Here is a 12348-nt window from a genome sequence, read left to right as displayed (position 1 = left end):
TTATTTTCCCAAGTCTTTAATTTCAAAATGTATAATACTCGCGTAAAATCAAACACTAGAAAATACAAATATCATCAAATTCATATTTATACCCAAAAGTGTAATAAATATGAAACCATCTATTAAAAATATTAGTTTACTAATTATTCAATATAAGTATTAAAAAAGGATAATATAATATAAATAATAAAGTTATTACTTACCTTTTAAGCGGACTCATGTTGATGTAATTTCACTTATTTCGATGACATTTTAATTATTTTGAAATAAAAATTGCGTATGGCACCTATTTTACAACGAAAAAAACGTCTTGCAATAAAAAAATTATGTCTGATGGATCTATCTAAAGGCAAAAGATTAAAAATTACGCGTTAAAAAATGACTTTAAATTAGGGATATTTTCCTGTGCAGATAAGATGCGCACTAATAAACGCAACCACTGCGGCCAGCCAGACAGCCCGGACTCTAACCGAAATAGCAAGAGAAACAGTATATCAAAAACCCAACTATACTAAAATGACTTTTTTTTTAAACGTTGCTAGCTCCCGTACCAATCTGTTAAAAAGTTCGTGGACACAATAAAAGTTTTGCTGACGCGCTACTAGATGGCGCTGCCTTAAAAGTATATGTATTTACAGACGCCACGAGAAACGTGAAAATATCTGAAACATAGATCACTAGGAAACAACGGACGCTACAAAGCACGACAAATTGTTTAAATAATACCGCATGTCACACAAAAAACACCTTTCTCCCTTCAAGATAAAGTTTAAAATGCAAAGTACAATTTAAATTAATAAGTGCAAGAAGTTTTAAATTTTATACCGCTGCAATAAAGCATAGTTTAAACTGCCGCAACGGTCATAATTTAAGTTAAAAATGTGTTAGTTTACCGCCACATACACTTTTAGCTCCTAAAAATGTAAATGAGGTTTAAATTTATTTCAAAAAGTTATAAATTCGCCCGCAACTTTGTCTGCGTGGATTAATTTGTTAAATAAAGTCGAGAGCTATTCTCATTGCGATTATTTTTTAATTAGAGCCCATTGGTAGTGTAGGAATATATTTTTTAATGTATCCTATGCTTTATATAAACTATTTTTCACCTGTGTGGGAAATGGCCTTTTGTAAGAGATTTCTAAAATGACCTATTTCACTTTGTATTCTATCATTCAACAGCCATTGTGAATATAATCGATTATTATAATTTGAAAGTATACTAATTAAAAAAAAATATGCTCCTGAATGACATTGCCTATATCTTATTTTGTTTTTATCACTTATCAAATTGTATAGAGCCGAGGCTAGCAATAGCTTAATTTTCAGTAAACCTTCTATATAACTTTTATAAAACTGACGTCATAATAAAAAAAAAAACTACATACTTACTACAAAAACCTTATCCAATTTACTATCTACAAAAATAATTTAAATTGAATCATTAAGTAAATAGATAGTGACCAGACCAACCATCTATCTTGTTTCTGGGGTGTTCACGTTTTGTCCCCTCAGGGCCACAGGTGCAGGACTGTATGCAACTTAATTACCAACTTAAATTCCACTTCAAGTTAGTTGTGTATAGACTCAGCCTGTAGGTGTGAACGTTTGTGTTTTGGATTAGGGAATACCGAAAACAATTTGTTTGCTGTCGGAAAATAATCATTGAAGTTATACTTCTTTTGGCGCGATGGAGAAAAATGATGAGAGTGAATTTTTACGATGCACGCGCACACCGACACCTAAATTTAACAGCATGAAGTTTGTTCTAGGTGGTATGAAAATTGATAACTATGTTCAGGTTGTATATTCTAGTATTTTTTCCATACGCCATTGAAGTATAACTTCTAACGCGTGTACATAAGTACACACACTCTTTTTTTGTTTTAATATTTGTAGATACTTCTGCATAATACATCAATTCGATAGTATTTACTGGTAGAGCGAAGCAATAAGCAACCAACCGCTTTTTGTCTCACTGTAGTTAACTAGTTAACCTTAGGGTTCAAGTAAGGTGCTTACTTAGGTACGTAAATTACGTGTAGATAATATAAATTATTAACACATCGGTATAATATAACCAATTATAGATGCTTGGTATGAAGAACTACAAAACAATATAGTTTCAAAAATATTCTTAGCTACCTACATCTCGAAAGCTGATCTGTCACAAATCTGAGCACCGATTTAAAATACACCATCGATTTACAAACACTTATTGTCCGGATTAAACTACATTATTAAAACTAGAACTGAACATTATAACAGAAAATGCTAAAACAAATTAAAATCTAACATAACACATTACTGTTAAACACATAAAGAAATCAAAACAGTTAGTCCCCTGGGTTGTTGTACATTGTCCGAGCACGGTTCCCTCGAGCCCGGGGGCAGATGCACCCGATTGTAATATGCATATGCATTAAACAACGAACACAATACGACATTATGAGTACAATGCAATTTTTAAGTACGGTCAACAAATAAAACTAGAAAATGTTAAAACAAATGAAAAATGAAAATCATCAGATTGATTATATAATAAAATAGAATATCACTTTTATCAGCAAATGGAATAAATAATCAAAATAAGAGAAGTGAAACAGCAAAGTGAAAGAGTTAAGCAATAAATACTGCACATTCATATATTTACGAAGTCTCGGAACCCGCGCGTTTATTTAAGAGAACATTTCTGTTGTAGTCCGAGAGACGGCGGTGATTTATCGTTGATGTTGTTGTATTTTTCAATTTTCACTATCATTTTTATATGTAACGTGATATCTTAAGTGCACTGGACAGTGGACAGCACTTTGTCATGAAGAATGTAGGATTTTATAACGAACAATAGCAGCATGTGAGCCCTAAAGAAAACGTAAAAGCGAAAAATGTGTTAAAAGCTATAAATGTACTACATGAATACAATATAATTTAAATTAAAAATCTGTTTTGATGAAATTAATTTCCTTTGATATTAATAACATAATCTTTTTCAAAATCTAGGATATATATAGATAGTATTAAAATATAGGATTGACGTGTACATGGAATAATATATTCTATTATTTATTTGATACATCTAGTAATCGTTTTTGAAAGAATGCAAATCAATTGATTTGCAATCTTACCTTATTTATTAGATTCTAATCTTATTCACAGGAATAAACTGTACGCATAATAATAATTAATCTACATAGTTAACAAATACGCTAGCCGCCTCCCTGCCTATAAGCTGATCTGTCACACGCACGACCCGCAGTACATTATTATTTTATAGATAGAGAGCCTGACATAGCGACTTTATTACAAGTGCTGTATCTCTTACTGTATCTTCTTGAATTTATTTCATATATTTACGAGCGTTACATCGTAATGGGTCTAGAATATATTTATGACTTGAAATAGATAGAGAATTAGAAGACTAAACGTTTTTATTACTAGAAAATGTGGTTTGTATCTTTCGCGATGTATTTTTTCAAAAGTTTAATTGATACATATACTTAGGTCGTTTCCGTATTGCAATGCAGTTTTTTAAACATTATAATTATTATAATATAATGCTTTTCTGCAGTACCTAATCGCAATTACAAGTTGGAACAAGAAGGTAGTACGAGTAAAATTTACGAGGCATTTCTCGCCTTACCAAAGAATATAATAATATAGTTTCTGGCAATAATAAGACTATTGACATTTTCTCAAATACTGTACATAAATTTAAAAAGGAATTGCTCTCGATTGAACCTTTGCCAAAACCCAGTTGATCAAATGTAGTTTTCTTTTAACATTAATTTGATTATTTTGCCGTCAAAATTGGATTTATGTTTTATGTATTATGTATATGTGTATTTTTTACCTAATCTGCAGTTAGCTGCAGACTGTGTGTCTTAGATTTGAATTTAATGTTGTATTTGTTAGTGGTGGTTGCCTATAATTGTGACAGCACTATGTCTACGATTGTAATTACTTTAATGCTTTTATCTCTGTATCAGTGTATGTCATGTTGGTGATCCTTAATGAAATAAATAAATAAATAAATAAAATTGACACTTTTTCTATTTGTTTTTATCCAGTAAAGCCTTTATAATATTATATATAATATGTACTTATAATAGGACACAACGTTTAATTTACGTATAAATATCTATACCCAATAACCTTTTCATTCCAAATTATTGAAATCATGTTGCTTAGCCGCTAATCAGACAAACAGATAATGTCAGATATAGAATTATAACACACAATGTTTTTACTGTTCTGTGGTTTTACCGCAATTAAAATGTTAGTTAATGATTAAGGTCGAAATTCGTCATACCGATCTTTATAACTATAATATTATAAGCTGAAGAGTTTGTTTGTTTGAACGCGCTAATCTCAGGAAATACTCCGATTTTAAAAATTAGTTCAGTGTTAGATAGCCCATTTATCGAGGAAGGCTATGGGCTATATATCATTACGCTATGGCCTAAGACCAACAGGAGCGGAGGCACGCGGGTGAAACCGCGAAGCGTAGCTAGTATATTAAAAATATTATATACCAAGACGTTACCTGGGAAAAGTTCAAACAAAAGCTTCACAATGGAAGCTTCGCACCGCAGCCGGAAGCGAGCGCTACCTACGTACCGGAAGTGCGACCCAGTAACGTCACCTAGCGTCACTTTCCTTTTTAACCTATTTGCTTCTTTTTTTAAATTAATTACTGGGTTGAAATGGGTTTCCGTACGGTTATGTATCTGTTAGTTATCGCATGGTCATATTGTTGTAAAATCAATGTTAATTTACATATCTACTATCATGTATCAAAAATTTTTCAATATTTTTATTAAAATTCGTATGTATACCGAATCCTATAGAAAACAATTAGTAAATTCACACTGCTGAAATTCCTGCGATAAAGGACAAAATGTCCCGAGTATCGTCTCTATCTTATGTATTACCTAAAACACTGTACATACTAACTATACTTACTGTTTCACTTATACGACCTCTATGCTGTTAATTAAATAACTATGAAGAAATTGCTGATAGCGCGTAACTAAAGGTCAAGTTCTGCGATTTTATAAAACGCAGTTCTACGTGTATATGTTTATCTACTTAAAAATATTTTACATGTAACCAGCTGGCTGATTATTTCATGGAGAAGTTTTACGTCACTAGGAAAAAACTGAAAAAGCAAATGCCAAAGTAAACACTAATAAAACACTGTTGCTATGCCATAAATACATACAATGAAACAATTTCACAACCCTTCACCCCGTTCCCACTCCTACCACCTTGACCATAGAGCACACAACCGCGTATCACGATACTTTACATAATATGAAATATTGGAAATCAATAAAAAATGTAATTCGGTCGATATTAAAATTCATATCTTCACGGCTCGTTTATTATTATATTAAGGTTTTTAATAAGTTAATTGATTGTTCATACCTATCAACGCGTAAAACTGTTTGGTTTAAATAGAGTTGTATGGTGTGGAGATGACATCTTTTGTGGGTGGTCTCTCCGCTCACAGGGTCCAGAGTTCGATTCCCGAGATGTGGACCGTTAGAGCATTGGTGGTATTCTGCTTGATCGCCTCAGTATGGGGTGACGGTAAGATGTTTTTTCAATAGCTTGTAGAATTTCTGGTTGTGAATAGATTGAATAGATTTTGAAAATGGATAGATTTACAATTTTTTTTTTATAGTGATTGTGTTGTATTTGAGAAAAACATGTGATTTATATAGTATGGTTAAGATGTAGCATAATCTATGTGTGTACTTGAAAAGATTTTCGTTTTTGATATCTTACATAAATTTAGTCAATAATCTAGTATATCGGTTATATATTGCATTTAAAAGACTTAACTTCAATTAGAATTACTTTTTATTGAATATTTTTGTTTTTGTCCAAGTGCAACCCGTGTTTTCTTTTGCAAAACTTACAAAAAAAATAATAATCAATCATTCTTATAAGTCTGCTTTTATTAAGGAAATGTGTGTTTTAATTTACTTTTTAATTCCCATTTACAGAAGACCGCAGCGCTTTCGCCAGCGCGCAAGCGTCCGCGCTTGCGCAGGCGGGCGGTGGTGGAGGTTACTTCCCTAACCCCATTTGTAAGTTTAAAGAATCTTGATATGATAAAATGAATATGAATGTATATAAGAAGGTATTAATGTGATGTGTATGTGAAGAAAGTGTTTCTTATTCCTTAAGTATCCGGTTAAAACATAATCAAATAAGTTATTGTGAAAAAATCTCGACACAAAATTACGTTTATAAAAATTATGCTAACGGTTATTGCTCTCCCTCGACTTCGAAGGAAATTTTTCGTAACCAGAACATTTATTAAACCATGATCTAGATTCTAAATAAGTGGCCGGATAACATTCTATTAAATCCATTATTCACAATATTTGTACAGTATTATCATTAATATCACAACATAATGTTCCCCAGACTCCAACTGCAACCGCGAAGGAGACATGTTCTCAGTCCCCAGCCTGGGTGGCTGTCTCGTGTGCGGATGCTTCAGCACCCCCTACGGTTCACTTTACACCAGGTGCCGCCCCTGCAGTGAAAGCTGTGGAGGTAAATATTGTGACAGCCCCAGCAACCAAACGTGGAAATATCTGCGACCTTTGCACAATTTGCGACAACCCTAGCAAACGAGTAAAACGTACCGGGCCTTTGCGACAACCCTACATCAATATCCATAACACGCAAGTTCTAATTTAAAAACATGAAGCCATCATACATTTAACCATGTAGATGTAGAATTCATAATATTAAAATATTTCGCTGACAGCCCTATCACCACTTTCTGTGAAGCGTGTAAGTAAAGCACTTGACATGTTCGCTACGAAAGACACAAAAACACGACACATTTTTACATTGTGACATTGGAGGAAACAGCTACATACTTACTCATTATCGTCTCTAACCTTGCTCTAACATTCTGCACTCAAAGTATAACAGAAAAAGGCATAAAATACATAAGTAAAACACTTAACACAAATGATTTATAAAAATGCAGTAGCTAAATTCACTAGAAAAGTATATATTACAGACAGACAAATCCAATTATAAATATGTATTAATATTAAAATAAACGGCCTAACTCTTTCAGGCTATCTCCCTCCTGTTCCAGGTAAGTTTTGAAGGGGAATACAAAATTATTTCACGCCTTTTCATTGTCTATTCTATCTTTTAAAATCTTCTTACGAAGGAAAATTCATCGTAGCACACATATAAGGAAAACGGAAAACACTACCAACTTATATGTAACTATTCCAATCCATCTTAAAGTTAATTTTACCATTTTATTTCACAGACATCAGGTAAAACTTTATGTATGTATATTTTAAAAAGGTGTCTCAACAAATATAAATAGAACAACTAGACATAATATTACAAGGACTATTCAAAACATTCAAGGCAACACTACTCTTGATTATAATCATATAATGACATCAAAACTCATCTACATACTGTTAATTATATTTATTCACTTCACAATCCTAACCATCTATAACACGACATAAAATAACATATCCAACTAAAATATAAAATGAATACGTGAAAACAAGGGTAAGTAAATGAATATTTTATTAAAAATAGTAGCTAGATGGCAAAATTCTGGTTTCGAAATAAATGAAACCACTTTTACAGACCAAAGACTAAGGCGCCTAACATCGCATATATGGGAAAATGCAAACTCTTATTTTGAAGGTAAAAAGTGCCGCAAATATTATAAAAAAGTTACTTAAATTATTATTATTAAAAACCGCTACATAATATCAAAGTTATGGCAAAAATGACAGCAACTTGAAGAGGATGATATAAAAATAAAAGACAACAGAAGAATTTTGTTCCTCATTGACGATAATTTTGAAAGATCTAGTTATTGCAAGTAAATCAAACCAGAAAATAGGAAGTTAATTTATATTTTGTGCATTTCAGAGCCAATTCCTGAACCGTGGCCGATTCCGAGACCGATACCAATCAACCCATGTAAGTATTTCAACATTTATAAAATCATTATAATATTATAAAGATCTAATTCTGTTCATATTTTAATCGAATTAAAAAAATCCTTTAAAATTTTGCATTAGACCGAGACGTTTGAAATATCTTATGTAGAATAATAATTGTGAAATTAAACCATCTAGCAATGATAATGAGCAGAATAAAACCTCACATATTTTCAGGCCCACCACCGATCGTGATCCCACGACCAATCCCCATCCCGGTCCCAGTGCCAGGCAGACCCATCCCCGTCCCCGTCCCCGTACCGGTACCATCCCCACCCGAAAAGATCTACGTGCCTGGTCCACCAAGGCCATACCCTGTAGAGCGCCCTGTACCCGTACCTTTTCCAGTTAACCGACCATACCCGGTACCATCACCACCAAGAATCTTGCCTGTACCACTACCCGTACCGCAACCGATTCCAGTACCAGGACCCGAAAAGAACATTCCAGTACCTGTTCCAGTTCCATCCCCACCTGTGCCTATCCCAGTTCCTGTACCAGGACCCACTAGAGATGTACCAGTACCAGTGCCAGTACCATCACCACCCGTACCCGTACCTTTCCCAATACCGATCAACAGATACATCCCCGTACAAGGACCTGATCGTTTGGTACCTGTACCTGTACCTGTTACTCGTAAGTTTATTCCATGATTATTGTATGAATTTTTGTTTATTTCAATAATAGTTTGAAAGATTATTAAATAATATGTTTTTTTTTTTCAGAAAACAAATACTACCCCGTACCTGTGATAATTTATGTGTGTAAGTTGAAACTTTGTTACTAATAAGTATACCTAAACAATTGTTTCAATTAATATAGCGTCTGTCAAGTTAGCAATGTTCTTAAAACAGTAAATTATGAGGTGTTTTTTCACATAATATTCTTTTTAAAATTGCATTTTATAGAGAAGAATGAATTGATCTATATTTTCTTTTACAGCACCCATGTGCCGTGGACAGGCTCCGTTAGTACCCTTCCAAATCCCAGGCGACTATTGTCACGTACACATTTGCAGAATCAAATACAATTATGTATACATTGAATCGCAGACCTTGCCCAACTGTAAGTATTCCACACAAATACAGAACATTTCCACTATTTCTTTGCCAACCAACTTTCTACAAAAACAATTAATACACAAACTACTACATTTCCTGCTACGATGAATTTTTCTTATAATAATCTAAATTGTTGTTTAAGTTAGATATTCACTGAACTTTACAAGCATGCATTAACTAAGGCGTCATTCTTTTCAGGCAACTCCTATACTCCAGATTATCCCTGTAAGTTGAAGAATCTTAAGATAATAATTATTAATTAATTTAATATGCAGCGAATAAAAACGTTAATTATTTTTTATACAGATCTCTTCCCCGGAGGTTCTTCCGCATCCGCAGCGGCTAATGCTGCAGCCAACAGCTGGGGAGGTGGCTCAAGTGCATCAGCGAACGCCGAAGCGAATGCCGCCGCTTATGGAGGCGGTGGATATCCAGGATATGGTGGCCTCGGAGGATTAGGCGGCCTTGGCGGTATGGGAGGTCTCGGAGGATTAGGTGGCCTCGGAGGTTATGGCGGTGGATGGGCTCAAGCTAATGCTGAAGCTAATGCTAACGCTTATAGCGGAGGTGGCCTAGGACCGTATGGCGGCGGATGGTCAAATGCTCAAGCTAGCGCAGAGGCGGCTGCCAACGCATACGGCGGCGGCGGCTACGGAGGACTCGGAGGATTAGATTTAGGAGGCTTAGGAGGAATGGGAGGATACGGAGGACTCGGAGGTCTTGGAGGCGGATGGTCCAGTGCTCAAGCTCAAGCTGATGCCTCTGCCAATGCTTACGGCGGCGGCGGTGGTTACCTCGGTGGCCTCGGAGGTCTCGGAGGTTTAGGAGGCCTAGGCGGATATGGCGGCTATTCAAGTGCTGACGCAAGTGCGAACGCAATTGCAAATGCAGGAGGATACGCCGACATGGGAGGATTAGGAGGATTAGGAGGACTAGGAGGACTAGGAGGTTTAGGTGGTATGGGCGGTATGGGAGGCTTAGGAGGCTATGGAGGTAGTTGGGCCAATGCCAACGCTGAAGCCAACGCAGCCAGCTCAGGAAACGGTTGGGCAAGCGCTATCGCTGATGCTTCTGCAAACGCTAATGGAGGTGGTGGTCTCCTAGGAGGGCTCGGAGGACTCGGAGGATACGGAGGACTCGGAGGGCTCGGAGGGCTCGGAGGTCTCGGTGGATTAGGAGGATACGGAGGTTCCTCAGCATCGGCTGAAGCATTAGCCAACGCTGCTGCGGGCGGTTATGGTGGTTTGGGCGGATGGGGCGACGCTTCCGCTCAGGCTCTCGCGCAAGCGAGCGCGTGGGGAAAGAACGCCGAGGCTGATGAGTAAATAAAGGTAATTCTATTGAAACTAAGCGACGTTTCTACATATAATAAGTTTGTAGACTTTCGAATTGATTAAGGGTTAATATTTATTGAATCGAACTATTAATGAAATTTTTATTTATAAATTAAAGAGCTACTTATAAAAGTCTTATTTTTTACATCATAAAAAATATTTTATGAAACACTGAGTAATTGTTACGTAAAAATTAAAATTCTTAAAAATGTACCTATTCAAATACTTCTTTTTTCATTTCAGATTACGATTGATTCCTAGTGATCTCCACACAGAACATGGCGCGACTTCGGACAATGAAAACATTTATTAAGAGAGCATTGTAAAATGGCAAAACGTACGCTTCATACTCATAAAATAAATTTAGTGGGATATAATATTGTATTTTATTTTACCTCCTTTATAAATTAATTATCCTAATAAAAGAAAAGCACCCATATTTAATACACGGGTCAGGCACTGCCAATTTATGGTTGGGCGTCTATAACAAATTACAATGATGGAACAAATTAGCAACACCGTTCCTAATCGATACTTCAATTACATATGTATTTCCTATAAATCAATATGTCTGACAATTTTCACGGAAAGTTATCATGCATTTATAATGAGGTACAAGAACTAAATAGGCGCAGTTGTGCTAAATATTCGAAATAAAGGCTGCTGTTGTCGGATATAGTGGATCGACTTTGGAGATTTAAGAATGCGGGGAGGCGCTATCGGAAGTATATGCTTCCTTGCCTTCCTGATATTCCAAAACACGAATGGTCAAAATTTAGTAACTACACAAAATCCACTTTCTGGTAAGACTCACACGCGTGTTAGCTTTTAAATTATGATGCTTCATTTAATGTTATATAAGTTACAATTAAGAATAACCGTGACCTTTAAAAAACCTTAGATTCTAATGACGAAGTAGCGGCGGAAAAGTCTGCAGCAAGTGTCACTACAAATAGCGGCGAAACTACAACACAAATTCCAAAAGTTGAAGCTAGATCAAGCATAATAGAAGATGATGATGCAACTGACACAAATGATAATGTTTCAGAGGAAAATCCTAATGGATTCTTTCATAATCTTCGTAGCGGGGCTCCTTCCAGTAGACGCGAAAGTAACGAGCAGTTAAAAACCACCGATGATGCTGAAGATGAAATAGAAGATAAATCTGGTTTTAGTTTTGCAAGTGCCAGTGGCAATGGCTTTGCACAAGCGATATCCCATTCAGATTCTGGTGGGTTACCACAGAACTTTGGTAACCCATCTCCATTTGGATCATTATATCCGAATTTAGCTTCAAGTTCAGCACAAGCTTTTGGGAACGCTCAAGCTATGTCATCGACAGGATCAAGTTCATTTTCAGGGTTTGCACAACCAATGTCTCCGTCAAATCCCTTCATGGGATCTAGTTTTTCCGCGGCGGATGCCTTAACACAAGCTAATTCTGGTGGATGGAGTCCGTACAGTTCAAGGTAAGCGTTACTTCCTTTACAATTATATCTATTACTTCAAAATGCGAAACTTTGTATATTCCATTGACTCAAACTACAATATGATTAAATTATAAAAAAGGAAAACAAACTCTATAACTAATTGCAATTAGTGCCAATATTTTTTGTAAATACAATAAAGATAAAGGTAAGCTTCATTGTAGATTGAGCTTTTGTTTTTTTTATATAATGCATTATGTAACTTATTTGTTTTTTTTATTTTCATGTGATGTGACTGGCCATTTCAATCATTTAGTTATGGGTCGTCTTTTGCTCAAGCTCAAGCCCAAGCTCAAGCTCAAGCCGACGCTGGAAGATGGACTCCATTTAACCTTGGGTATATAATTTTTTATCCTATTTATTTATTGTATAATTTAAAGGCTTTTTTGTTCATTTTCACCATATATTTTAGCATCTTCATCGAATTGTTTTATTTGTAGGAATTAAAAGGTTTTAA

At 35.2% G+C, this 12348-nt stretch overlaps 2 protein-coding genes across 5 annotated transcripts in view; one reads left to right on the top strand and one right to left on the bottom strand.

Annotated features, from left to right (window-relative positions):
• The window catches only part of LOC123701008 (dystrophin-like), a 335833-nt gene that overhangs the window by 144886 nt on the left and 178599 nt on the right, over window positions 1-12348 (bottom strand). The window lies entirely within an intron of this gene.
• LOC123700677 (translation initiation factor IF-2-like) lies at window positions 5460-10781 on the top strand. 4 transcript variants are annotated; one of them, XM_045647956.1, is made up of 12 exons: window positions 5460-5589; window positions 6009-6092; window positions 6436-6567; window positions 7106-7126; window positions 7648-7707; window positions 7939-7989; window positions 8187-8645; window positions 8735-8773; window positions 8952-9074; window positions 9269-9295; window positions 9377-10401; window positions 10648-10781. In XM_045647956.1, the coding sequence occupies exons 1-11, from the start codon at window positions 5475-5477 to the stop codon at window positions 10393-10395; spliced, it is 2130 nt and encodes a 709-aa protein (XP_045503912.1). In that variant the 5' UTR covers window positions 5460-5474; the 3' UTR covers window positions 10396-10401; window positions 10648-10781. The 4 variants fall into 4 exon arrangements, with proteins under 4 accessions (XP_045503912.1, XP_045503913.1, XP_045503914.1 ...); XM_045647957.1 differs by lacking the exon at window positions 7106-7126; XM_045647958.1 differs by lacking the exon at window positions 7648-7707.

Source organism: Colias croceus, chromosome 20 (genome assembly GCF_905220415.1).
Source record: "Colias croceus chromosome 20, ilColCroc2.1".
Classification (NCBI taxonomy): Eukaryota; Metazoa; Arthropoda; class Insecta; order Lepidoptera; family Pieridae; genus Colias; species Colias croceus.
This window is presented reverse-complemented; position numbering and strand designations above follow the sequence as displayed.